The sequence below is a fragment of the Centruroides vittatus genome, unplaced genomic scaffold (assembly GCF_030686945.1).
Source record: "Centruroides vittatus isolate TY-2023 unplaced genomic scaffold, ASM3068694v2 scaffold_3315, whole genome shotgun sequence".
Classification (NCBI taxonomy): Eukaryota; Metazoa; Arthropoda; class Arachnida; order Scorpiones; family Buthidae; genus Centruroides; species Centruroides vittatus.
The window spans coordinates 4664465-4677715 of NW_027122703.1; the positions used below are offsets into that span (position 1 = coordinate 4664465).

Here is a 13251-nt window from a genome sequence, read left to right on the forward strand (position 1 = left end):
TGCAACTTTTACATCGACGTTATTGGATACTAAAGCCATACGACTTCTCCACATTTTTCTAAAAATGACGTATCTACTTTGGACTAAAAATGTCCGATTAAAAAATGAAACACTACACCGACAATAGATTAAGAAATAACTTTAATTCAATATCTTCTTCATTTTACAATTTTATCATTCCGTTCCGATAATGAAAGCTTTGATTCATACAGTATCGAATTCGTGCATGTTGAATGCATTCAAATTTGATTAAAAATCTTTATGTATATAAATGCATATGCACTACATAAATTTACAACTCGCGGAGTAAAACTAAAAAAAAATTTCAAAAACGGAACACATTCCGGAAAACAATTGTACTATACCAAAACTTTTGGTATAAGCAAACTTAAGCTAAAAAAAATAATTACGATGAATTTATATTCAATTTCTCGATGCCATAAAACATTTCGAAATCATGTATTTCGGGCAATGTTTGTGGGGAATCGCAAAGAAATATTCGGCATTCTGAAAGGTACGGAGGGACGAAATTCTGGAACTGGATGTCTCATAAGCGGTGGCGTGAACCTGATATTTGGCCGAGAGACCGTCGTCGTACCCACGTAATTGTTTATCTCTTGCCGACCGGAAGAATTGTCCTTTGGTACAAAACTATTTAAATAGCCCACGGGTGAAGTCTGTTGCGCCATTTGGACGGGCACCGAAAATCTCCACTGAGGATGTCGATCGTCTAATTGCTGATGATGAATGTTTCTTTGTTGCAAAAACTCGGGAGAGGAAATGATTTGGTTGTAAGCTTCTGTAGATACATGATTACAGGCTACGTCGGACGTATTGATAGGAGAATTCTTGGAATCATCCGTGGAAACTTTCTGAGGAATGGTGGGCTTCTTATCACAATGTAAAGTCACCGGGGAAAAGTTGCTTGTCGTCGACTTACATACTCCTTTTAAATTCAAATCTGCCCATTAAAAATAAAATTAAAAAATATTAATTACTTAAAACACGATTGAAATACCCAACGTCGATAAATTTCACCAAAAAACTTTAATTATTTTGTCGAAAATTGTCAACGTTGGTTACTCAAATTTTTAAATGTGATGGTGAGCAATTAATTTCTTTTATGAATTTTTGGATAATAGCACAGGTCTGCAAAAAAAAAAATTTTTCAGCTGCATGAGATATGTTTGCTGAATTATATGTTTTAAAGATCGGAGATTCTAAAAATGACTTCCTGAAAAACCTATACCTGATGGGATGTTACATCCCATCAGGTATAGGTTTTTTGCAAAATAAAAACAAATTTTTGTTAAAAACTCTTATTTATTACAATGAAGTAAATATATTTTCTTACAACTAATCAAAAAATTGTTTGATTTATACACAATTTTAGGTCTACTCTTTTTTCTTCTCGTTTCCGATTTCCTACTCTGGTTTCTCGATTGAGCATCCAACAGTAGTCAGCTAACATATTCACATCCCATTTTCCTTGGTAACGTCTCTCGATATCGCGGACATCCTGGTGAAATCTTTCACCCTGTTCTTTACTGTAGGCGCCCAAGTTTTCGGGAAAATAGTCAATATGGGAGTGTAAGAAATGAACTTTTAAGCTCATTTTGCATCTTTGAACTTCGTACGCTGCCAGCATGCGTTGTCCAATGGTTTTGTAGTCAGGGTCCTTAGTATTCCCCAAAATCTTACGCGCTACATTCTTGAAAGAGTCCCATGCTTCTTTTTCCTTTTCTCCCATTGTTTTCAAAAAGAGAGGATCAGATAAAAGTTTTCTTATGTCGGAGCGAGTGAAAACTCCCTCTTTTAACATGGCTTCAGACAGTTTCTGGAACTTGGAACACAGATATTTGAAACAATCCCCATCTCTTAGCAGTGATTTGACAAACTGCTTTATGAGTCCCAATTTAATATGAAGAGGTGGTAATAACACTTTTTCTGGGGAACCAATGTCGTATTGACGACGTTTTTCTCGCGGGGGTTAAACTGTCTCGTGGTGGCCAGTCAGTTTTTGTCCAGTGCAGCTGTCTTGTTCTACTATCCCATAAACAAAGAAAGCAAGGATATTTTGTATATCCTCCCTGTTGACCCAACAACACGGTTAGTATTTTGAAATCTCCACAAACCATCCATTGATGCTCTTGATATTTGATTTTCTCAAGAATCGTAACCAAGTCAGTATAATTTTCTCCCATATAAACAGTGTGTCCCATAGGAAGAGATGCAAATACATTTCCATCATGTAGCAAGACTGCTTTGAGGCTAGTTTTAGACAAATCAATGAATATGCGCCATTCTGATGAATTACATTCTATTTCAACACTTCATGAGCCCATGAACATCATTACAATAAACCAGATTTCCCTCTTTGGAGAAAAACTCAGTAAATTCTCTCTCTCGATGCCTGTACCATGAAAATGAGGTCCCAGATGATAGCAGGTTTTTGTTTTTTAGCCTTGATCCTAGCAATTCGGCTGCATCTTTTGAAAGACCTAAGTCTCTTACTAGGTCGTTGAGCTCGCTCTGAGAAAAAAAGTTGAGGTCCTTCATCAACAGAAAAATCTGAGCTAGATTCGTCCTGGGAAGCTACTGTATCTGAGTCCTTTGACTCACTCAGGATGTCATCTAAATTAGGTGGCGGCTGTGGAACTGGTATTTCAGAACCATGGACACTGGATGAATAGCTGAGTCAAGGTTAGGGTAAAATAGTTTCTTTTTATTTTTTGTATTAAATCCTTTAACATCTACCAAACAGAAGTAACAGTCAGCTGTGTGGCTTTTCTGTTCACGCCATATCATAGGAATGCCAAAACAAAATGTTTTTCTTACCCTTAAACCACAAACGAAGATCTTCCTCGCATCTTCTGCGCACCTTATGCGGAGCCCATGCTTTATCTTGATCTCCAAGTTTCAATTTGAAATACGCAAAATAAACTTTCTTCGCAAACTCACTTATGTTTCTTTGTTGACTTTTTACTGTGTATTCACCACAAACATAACAGAAGCTGTTGGGAAAAATTACACAACCTCTGCGAGCCATATTCCAGAAATAAAAATACAAGCACAGTAGCGTTCGAATGCTGGATATAAACTGAGTGTGACATTAGATGGCCAGCGAGATACTGAACTTATTTAGCTTGTTGAAACATGATCTAATCCAACAGCAGGTTGTTTATATTTATTCCTAGTATCCCAGATAACATGTCGAAACATGCTCAATCTCACCAGTAATATTATTACTCACTATCAACTTTTAACCTGTTTCTACACGATCATGCGATCTTCCTCCTAACGCTAAACTACTTAACCCGCCTCCCCCAACCACTACTTTCTTCAACCATTCACAGTTTTTATTTATTTATTGCCAAGTCCAGCTATAATTGATAGAATTAATGTGGGAAGTCTTCGTTTTAAGGCAATTTTTTAAACGAAAAAAGTTTAAGTAAATTTTAAGTTAACTAGGAATTTTATGCTAAATACAAACAAAAACTTGAGTGCAACAAAAAAAATTGATGAGATGGAATTTTTTTGGTATTTTATTTGTTTTTACCACATTGAAATCTATAAGAAAATGTATAAAAATCCTATGCAGTTTTTTACTTGCAGACCTGTGTAGTCGATAAATAGAACAGTACTAGTAACACTCCTCCATTTTTCCAGCAGCAATACAGTAATAAGAATGGATAAAGTTCATTAGTCTAACTAATTAAATTATTTCTTATGAAAAATAGAAACTATATAACAATGTAATGTACAATACAGTACAGGTGAATGAATTTGTTATGTTACAAAATCAAAGTTTTGAGTGAATTGAGGTTCAACTTTTTATTATGTAATTATTTCAGTTAAGTACTGTACATCTACAAAATAGTATTGTTTAATTTTAATTCTAGGAGTTTTGATGATGGTATGCAAGAAATGGATACATTACATCTTTTATCTGCTCGTTATAAATAAACCATTAATTCATGTGCTTTGTTAATAATAGAGTTTCTCATTATTTTACGTATATACAGATGGTTCTGCCATTTAAAATGTCTGTCTCACAAAAAATATATATAAATGAACACAAAAGTTTGTTTTTATAGAGAAAGATAACTTCTAAACTTTGATAAATAAAGTCAAATTATTCTAATAGAATAAAGAATGCAGATTTTTTCACATAACTAATTTAGTTACAAATATTTAAACAATTGTAAAATAAATATTATAAAGGTTAAATTGATACCAAAAGGTAAACTCATTTGATACTAATTCAGTTTGAACTTCAAAATAATATTACCTGAATTATAATTATAGAGGTCTAAGTGATGAGTTATAGTTTTATTAGATAAAATTAAAATTTAGTTTTCAATTAATGTTAACTTAAAATCCATTTATAAAACAATTTTTATGAATGTAGACTTGCTGTTGTATTAAAAAATATAATGTGTACATTTGTTTCTATATTTTTCCTTCCTGAAATTTATAATAGTTAAAATAACATTATAAAACTTAATATTGATGCTCTCTTCATTTTCGGCCCATTAATGATTTCAGTAATTTATTTTCAATTTCAAAACTCATTTGCTTTATTTTTCATCTTCAACAAATTATTATAATAATACTTTTCTTATAAATCAAACTTTGGGAAATGTTTTTAAAACACAAAAATAAATTTCGTAACTTGAATTTGAGAAATAACTGATACAGAATCTTATGACTGACTGACTAAATGAATTCATTTTAATTCTTAAACTTAACCTACCAAGGATTTTAAAGCACTTGGATTTTGGATCAACAACCTTAATTGAATGTCAAGCATCAATACAATACACAACAGCACTTTAAGGTTAGTATTGCAATTTCTAGGAAATAAAGATTCAAGAAGGAAGGAGGATATCGATATTGTATTATTATATCTAATAGAAAAAAAAAGTAAGATAATTTACCTTTTTCCATTTTCACGGCTTTTATTTTTGTCCCGAGTAACTGTAATCCTTCCTCGATATTCTTCACTTCTTCAACATACTCTTCTTTACTTCCATCTTCGAACATTTTTTGTATAATTCGTTTCCTTAAAATTTTAAATTATTATTAAACAGAAATAACAACAAAAAATTATTTTTGCCTAAATAATTTAATTTTTTTCCTCCTATTGAAAATTATTCCTGAACATCTGTTAAAATAAAAATAGTTTTGTTCAAGTAATTTTAATAGACTGGAAATTCTTCATAAATCTTGTTTGATACATTATAAATTGAATGTGTTTAGAAAAATTTCTCACTGGCTCAAGCCTTTTCATTTTCTCATTAATTCGTTTACTTTTGTAGTACTCCTAAAATTTTCTTTTATACTCATGATTAAATTACATATGTGGAAATTTTAAACATGTTTAATATATCTATGTGTATGTTACTGCTAAAGCTTGAAAGCTGTTAATGTGTACATTACCTAGCTAATCTTCAGATTAACTAGGGTGATCCGTTAAAGTTTCGAAAATTGTTCCATTTCTCGAATTACCTAGGTAATGTGATGATGATCTAGGTAATCTGCACATTACCTACTAGGCACTCGGTAAAATGAAAATAAGATCTTTGCTGGAACAACAGCAACGTTTCTGTACACTTAAATTAACATAATGTTATTTATTTAATTTTTGATATCTAAAAAATTAAGTTAATACAATCAATCAACAAATTAGTTGATAGTTTTTTAATTGATTGATGATTGATTCTAATACAAAAAATCAAATGGTTTAAAATATCATTACAATTAGGGAAATGAATTTGCAAAACATATGATAAAATTGTGCTTACTTATTAGTGCAATCTAAAGATTGGTGACACTTTAAATTACATAGCAATTGGTTTTTGTGACAAGCACACCTATTTGTAGTACATTTAGATTTGCAGTCACATTTTCTGAAACTCTGCCCAGTACCAAGCAGATTGTTTTGTTGCTGTTTGACGTAAAGATATTTCTACAGCAGGGACATCTTTCGTTAAAAATCTCTCTTTACAAACACTGAATTCAGATTTTGCATACAATTGTTTTAAAATACCTGTTTTAGTACAAAGTTTATAAAAGCCATCCTCTGTTTTAGTAAGAACCACAGCTAAAATTGAGTGTGCATCAGTTTTTGCTCTGTCTTCTTCGGGAAGTAGTAGGGAAAGGAAATGAGAGAAACAAACTTTTGAACTTTAATGATACGGAAGCTGTTAATGTGCAGATTACCCAAGTAAAATGCGGAAAACTCTTGATTCCGCACATTAATGGATCAACCTAGTTAATCTGGAGATTAGCTAGGTAATTTACACATTAACTGCTTTTGAGCTTTAGCAGTAACATATACTGATATTACACCGAAGAGCAATTGAATTAGGGATAGCTGGTGTTATGAAAATTTTGTGCATAAGCATGAAAGTGATTTGCAGATGAGGTAAGCAGCAGTTTGACAAGATAAGGAGTGCTGCTAACAATATCAGTAACAGTCAGAAGCAAAATGGGTAAGAGTAAAGATCTAAGCGCATTTGATTGTGCACAAATCGTCAGGGCCCGACGAATGGGTCACTCCATTTCGGTAGTAGTGGAAACACTGGGATTTTCACGCACCACTTTGCTGAGGGTGTACCATGAGTATGTCAATTCCAGTAAAACCATTGCTGCTTGGGTCAACTGCCACAGACAATAGCATGTGGATGAGCGAGGTCGTCGGCAGCTAGCCCGCATTGTAACAGTGGATAGACTGGCCACAGTGCAACAGATCACCCGTCATTTTAAAGCTGGTGCACAGCAAGGTGTAAGCTGCCACACCATACAAAACCATCTCCTCTCAATGACAGGTACAGGAGCCATCATCCTACAAGAGTCCCCCTGCTGACTGCACAAAACAGGGCACAACGATTAGCATGGGCACAGGAACATCGCCAATGGACCGCTGAGATGTGGAAAAATGTTGCCTGGAGTGACGAGTTGTGATTCACTTTGGTATATGCCAATGGCAGAGTACATGTACGCTATAAACCACATGAAGCGATGGATTCTTCCTGCCAGCAGGGGACTCTTCAAGCTGGCAGAGGTGGCATTCCTGTGTGGGGACTGTTCACATGGACTGAAATGGGACCTCTGGTACGTGTGACAGCATCACTGACAGGTGAATGTTACTGGGATATCCTTGACGACCATCTGCTTCCGTTTGTTCATTCTCGACAGCCCACTACAGAGATTGTCTTTCAACAAGACAATATACCGTGCCATTGCTCCCGAATTGTATCGGAATGGTTGGACATTCCACAGACCTCCACGTGCTTTCCTGGCCATCATGGTCACCTGACCTCAATCCAATCGAGCACATCTGGGATGCAATTGAGAGAGATGTTCGAGGCTCTGACCACTTTCCATCTAATCTTCATGATTTGTGGGAGATTATTCAGGACTAGTGGATACACGTATGGCTTCCCATCGCTTCCAGGGTCTTATGGATTCCATGCCATGATGAATTGCAGCTGTCATCAAGGCAAAAGATGGTGCTACACACTACCAGATAGGTATCCCTAATTCAATTGCTCTTCAGCGTATATATTAATATGTTATGTAGTCAATTGAGTTAACACACTATTCTATAAAGCAATCCTTCTCAAATGATTAGAACCATTTGTGTTAGAAATTTGTGCTATTTCAAACAGTAATACTGTCTTATTCAAACGTGTGTGGTCTATAACAAATAAGATTCATATGACACAAAAGAAATTGTTAAAATAAATAATAATAATAATACTTTCATAAATAAAATTATTAAATTATTTTTCACTTATTTTCAAAACTTACAGGATCATTTGTGTTATGTAGTCAATCAGTAGGAACAATAAGAGTGAAATAAATATAACAAATAAAAGGATTAATTTGATATAAATACTTTTATAATTTAATGACTACTTTCTATAATTATAAGATTTATTAGATGAATTAACTTCAAATTTTGTTCAAATTCTAATTCTTACAAAGTTTATTGTAAGAATTATTCTGTATTAGTAATTATCTGTAAACCTGAAAGTAAGCTTATAAATAAATGGATAAAAATACAATTATATTGATCTTCGTCTAACATTATTTTCACAAACTTGTCTTTAGATAAAGCAAACCAAAATTACCACTTTAAAAATACCCTATGAGAATATTTGCTTAAAATGTACAAAATGAAAACATTAACATAAAAGTTAGCTTTTGTTGCATTTTTAATTATAAAAATCTAGAACTTTGATAAAAAAAAAGGTTATACACAAAAGTTTTAGTGTTCTTAAAATAACAAAAATTGCACTAATTCACAAAAGAACCTTAAGTAGGCTACTGCTAGAGCCTAGAGTTATAATCCTTGCAGTCTTTTGTCTGTCTTGTTTTTTAAATTTCTAGATTTTTGTAATTAAATTCAGTGTATAACATTTATAATTCAAATACTATTTATGCAAATAACAAATATTTTATATTAGTTGTAATTAAAAAAAATTAGATAGAAATTCTAGATACCTTTTATTATTTTCATATTGGTGAATTTCTACCAATTGATCTTCAGATAAGTTCTGTAAAAATTTTGTTAAATACAATTACAATTTAAGAAATACACTGGAGCTCAAGTTTAAAGTCTTCTGATCATATTTCAACATATAAGTTGGTGTGTGTTGAAATAATACAAAAGTTTAATTTTTTATCTGTTATTATAGAAAAATTACTATTAATTATAATTCATTGTTTAATATTTTAATCAATTTTGAATAAAATTTATTTCTCGATCGAAACTTTAATGAAGTTCATTACAAATTGAATTAAATTGATATGATTTTTCTACATTTCTGAAGTTCAAGTTGAATTAATCAATAATAAATTTCAAACTATTATGCAATATAGTAAATTCAGCATTATTATTTATATATTTGAATCACTATTAATTAATACTATTAACTAATGTCCAACATTAACATTAAAAGTGTAATTTTTTGGGACACTATTATTATTAAATCTATCAAATTAAGACACATTAATTAAAAATAAGTAAATGAATAAACTTACCGACGAGTTGTTTTTGAAATAAAAATACAATATTTCTAACTCTATACTTTTTACTAGTTCCCTGGAAGGATGCTTCAATCTCAACAAAATTTCAGGCAAACTTTAAAATAAATTATATATATAAATGAATTGAAATGAGGTATAATAAATGTAATAACTTAATAACAATTATGTCAAATGAATAAAAAATTAATTAATTTCAGAATTATATTTCCCAAAGTGTCATCTGCAATCTGACACCAGTTCATAAACTTCAAAATTAAAAAGAAGTGAAAAAGTAATATTTTCTAATAAAAATAAATTTAATGTTTTAAAAATTATTATTGTTTAAACAAAATATATTACATAATGACAAACAACAACCATACTTTAAACAATGATAATTAAGATGGGAATTGTCACATTAGTAAAATATATTTGAAATGATCCTCAAAAAAATATGATTGAAAACTATTGGGCTTTAGGTGGGAGATTGATTTAACCCCTATCTCAACAGATGTGAATTAAACAATAATAATGTATATCATATTGTTTTGATTACAAACCAAATAGTAAAACAATTTTTATGTTAAAATAATAAGAGAATATACACTGGTGGAAAATAAAATCCCAACACCAAGAAAGAGTTGTGCTAAATAAACAAAACTTGGTAGGCATGTTTTCATGACAGCAAATTTTTACATCAGACTAGTGATTGAACTGGTTGTACTGCCATTCATGAGCAATATTCAAGGGGATGTTTTCCAACAGGATAACACTCGTCCTCATACCGCTGCAGTCACCCAATGGGCTCTACAGAGTGTCGACATGTTGTCTTGGCCTGCAAGATCACCAGATCTTTCTCCCATTGAGTACGTATGGGACATTACTGGATGACAAATTCAGCATCACCCACAACCAGCTTAACTGTTGCCGATTTGACTGACCAAGTGCAACAAGCATGAAACTCCATCCCACAAAATGACGTACGACACAATGCATGCACGTTTGCATTCAAAATCATGGCGACTACAGCAGTTATTAACGTACCACCATTTCACATTTGAAATGGATCTTCTTGCACATACTTGCTTGTGACCTTAAAAATTCAATCAAATAAATATGTTACCTAGACAAATGCTTTGCCTGAATTTCATTCCTCTAAACTAATTTTTTCTTAATGTTGGGATTTTATTTTCCACCAGTGTATAATAAACAGAGCATTCTAAAGTAAAAAATTAAATAATGATATTATAAGTATTGATATTCATTCATGTTCTTATTAACTTAATGCTAATGCAAACAATATAATATAAAAAGTAAATACTTAAATATTCATTAAATAAAAATCAATGTATAGTAACACATCTATCCCTAGCTTAATGACTGCTCACCTAACAACTTTTAAAAGTAATCAATAAAAATGATAGTTCAACATTATGATTAAAAAAAAATATTTGCTAATTTAATCTAAAACTGGGAATGTGCTCTTCAATCTATTCATATGCATAATTTCTACATTTTAAAGCATTGTCCAGACAAACTCAAAATGGGCTTGCTTAAGTCTTCTTAGTGCCCGCAGGGCAGGGGGAAAACAGATCTACGAGAAAGCAAACAGAGTTCCATCTTGAATTTCTTTAACCAAATGATGTTTCCAATTCTATAAATATATATCAGTCTTTTCTTTCACTTCAGAAATTTTTAGTGAAAAGTATCAAGCATATCTGATTCAGACATGAAACTAGAAGATAGATCATTTGCTTTTATGAAGGATCAAAGAAGAGAATTTGCATTATTTTATTAAGATCAGTTATAAAATATCTAAAATTTAGATGTAAATGGTAGAAGTTATAATCAAAGGCTTTTTCTGAATCTATAAATATAATGTATATTTCAATTGGAAAACTTTGCAATGAATTAATTAAAAATAAATTTAGTCTTAAATTCATTAAAAAAATAAAAAACATATATAGTCTATTTGGTAAACACAAGGTAATTATTAAACTGAATACCTTCCAGTGTAAACCAATGAATATAAAGAGAGGTCTCCTATAAGGAGACACTATCTACTCATCTATTTACTTTATGATTTGTGGTTTGGACTCTGGATTTATTCTAGATGAAAATGGAATTGGAATCAATAATTAAATTGTTCTTGGTACAATGTGCACAGACAACATTGCAATAATAATAGTCTCTTCAAAGGAAAATTAAGTTAATTGAAAGTTATTGTAGAAAGAATTTGGTAGATTAATTTTTAACCCAATCAAAAATAATCTTCTATCAGGGAGGAAGATCAGCTGAGAAGGAAAAATTTTTACTTAGAGGGAACAGTGCTGGAGATTGTGTCACAATTTAAATATTTGGTTCTTTTATTTATACCCAATCTCTCCTTTGGCAAACATTTTAAAGAGTAGAAAATCCTTGTAAGACAATTTATATTATAGCTAATCTAAAAAATCTGACTAGCTGAATGAAGATATCAAATTTTCATATTCACTTCAAACTGTCCAGGTTATGCCTGAACAGTTTGACACCCTGTATTATTAACACACTGTTCACTTTTTATTTTGTATTTCTTCCTATAATAGGGGAAAAATCCTTTATACAATAATAAAAGAATTATTATTATTACATATTTATATAATATATATTACAAATTAATGATACTTATTTTGCATTTTTATTGTGAAACAATTATTACAATTGTTCTATTGAAATACTGTAATAAAAAATATATATAACTTATGAAAGTTATCAAAACTAAATGTGCAATAAAAATAATAATAATTTATAACCTTATTAAACTTTTTTATTTTTTTATAAAATACATAAATTAACTTACTGCTCAAGTGGATACAAGACAATAAATAATGCTTTTTTCATTCCTCTTACGTTACACCTAAAAATAAATTTAATAAAATTTTAATGTGCTTTATGTAATTTTTCAACATTATAACTGAAAAATTAAATAAAGTGAAAAGATTAGACAAAGCATCAAGCTAGTAGATATAAATTGTATATTAAATAAATTATAAAACAGAATTCTACAGTTAATTAATTTTAAGTTTTAGTAAAAATTCTATAATTTAGAAGAACACAAAATCATGATGTTATTGAAGGAAAAAGAAATTAAGTGTTCAACTATAACAAATGGCAAATGAAATCAAATTGTTATTTTGTACTAGAGAGGCTCATACCTTTCTAATTCTTGAAATAAATTATTATTGCATTGAGTTCTTTCAACAATATGAGATGGAATACACAAATTTTTTGCATACAACTATAAAAACACAAAACAAAAAATTTTATATGTAAAAATTTATTAAAACTATGTAAATTTATTATCGTCTATTAACAATTAAATCATGTTTCTTACCATTTTTTCTAAGCGTTCTTTGGTTTGAAACAGAGATTCGATATCACCATTACACACATATGGCTTCTGATGGCAATTTATAATATGAAGTTTATAATTTTCTACAAAAGTAACCCTAAAATAAAATATTAACACACTTCCTGTAGTTAAAATAAATTTTTAACAAACCAAAAATGCCACCTTATTATTATTTTATGAAATTTTATTGTGCATATTGAACACGGCATAACAGCGTGAATAATTTATTAATTAAATTTGGCATATATACCTCGCAACAGTAAGATCTTCGTCTTCAGAAGCTTCACACAGTTTATCATAAAATTCGTCTCCTTCTTCAAAAATTTCACTGTATTTAAAAAAATTACATTTTTTCAGAAAATATAAATGGAAACGTGCAATTATTTATTGTGATATCATCACAATGCCAGGCTACAATTTTTAATCATATTTTTAATTTATTTAACATAAAATGTGCACTCTCCACCTGAAATTAATAGTGGCTTGTCACTGTATATACTTTTCCTTTAACAACAGTGTAGTACCAGTCATCTATTAACTGCGTTCGGGGAAAAAGTTTTAAATTGAAATAACACGACTTCTGGTTGGCATCGTAAGTTTGTATATAGTTAATTGGGGTTTCCTGCCCCTAAGCTTTTCCATATCTGGTCTCGTCTTTCATCTAGCTAACTCCGTTCTCGAGATTAAGGAAAGGCAGGTGGACGGGCAACAGTGGAACTTTATAGGTCTACAATTTTTTTCAAATTGCAGCCCAATCAGGACTTTTACATTTGGAATTAGCAAGTGAATTTCTTAATCATTTACTTTTTAAATTTATATAA

At 30.7% G+C, this 13251-nt stretch overlaps 1 protein-coding gene across 1 annotated transcript in view; it reads right to left on the reverse strand.

Moving 5' to 3' along the window:
- Positions 1 to 123: 123 nt before the first annotated feature.
- The window catches only part of LOC136988459 (tudor domain-containing protein 5-like), a 70134-nt gene continuing 57006 nt past the window's right edge, over positions 124 to 13251 (reverse strand). The window contains exons 15-22 of the mRNA XM_067286304.1: positions 12681 to 12758; positions 12413 to 12527; positions 12234 to 12316; positions 11879 to 11935; positions 9055 to 9154; positions 8515 to 8567; positions 4941 to 5065; positions 124 to 961 (exon numbers count right to left, since the gene is read on the reverse strand). Coding sequence (XP_067142405.1) covers positions 456 to 961; positions 4941 to 5065; positions 8515 to 8567; positions 9055 to 9154; positions 11879 to 11935; positions 12234 to 12316; positions 12413 to 12527; positions 12681 to 12758 — 1117 coding nt within the window. The 3' untranslated portion in view covers positions 124 to 455. The remainder of the gene's footprint in view (positions 962 to 4940; positions 5066 to 8514; positions 8568 to 9054; positions 9155 to 11878; positions 11936 to 12233; positions 12317 to 12412; positions 12528 to 12680; positions 12759 to 13251) is intronic.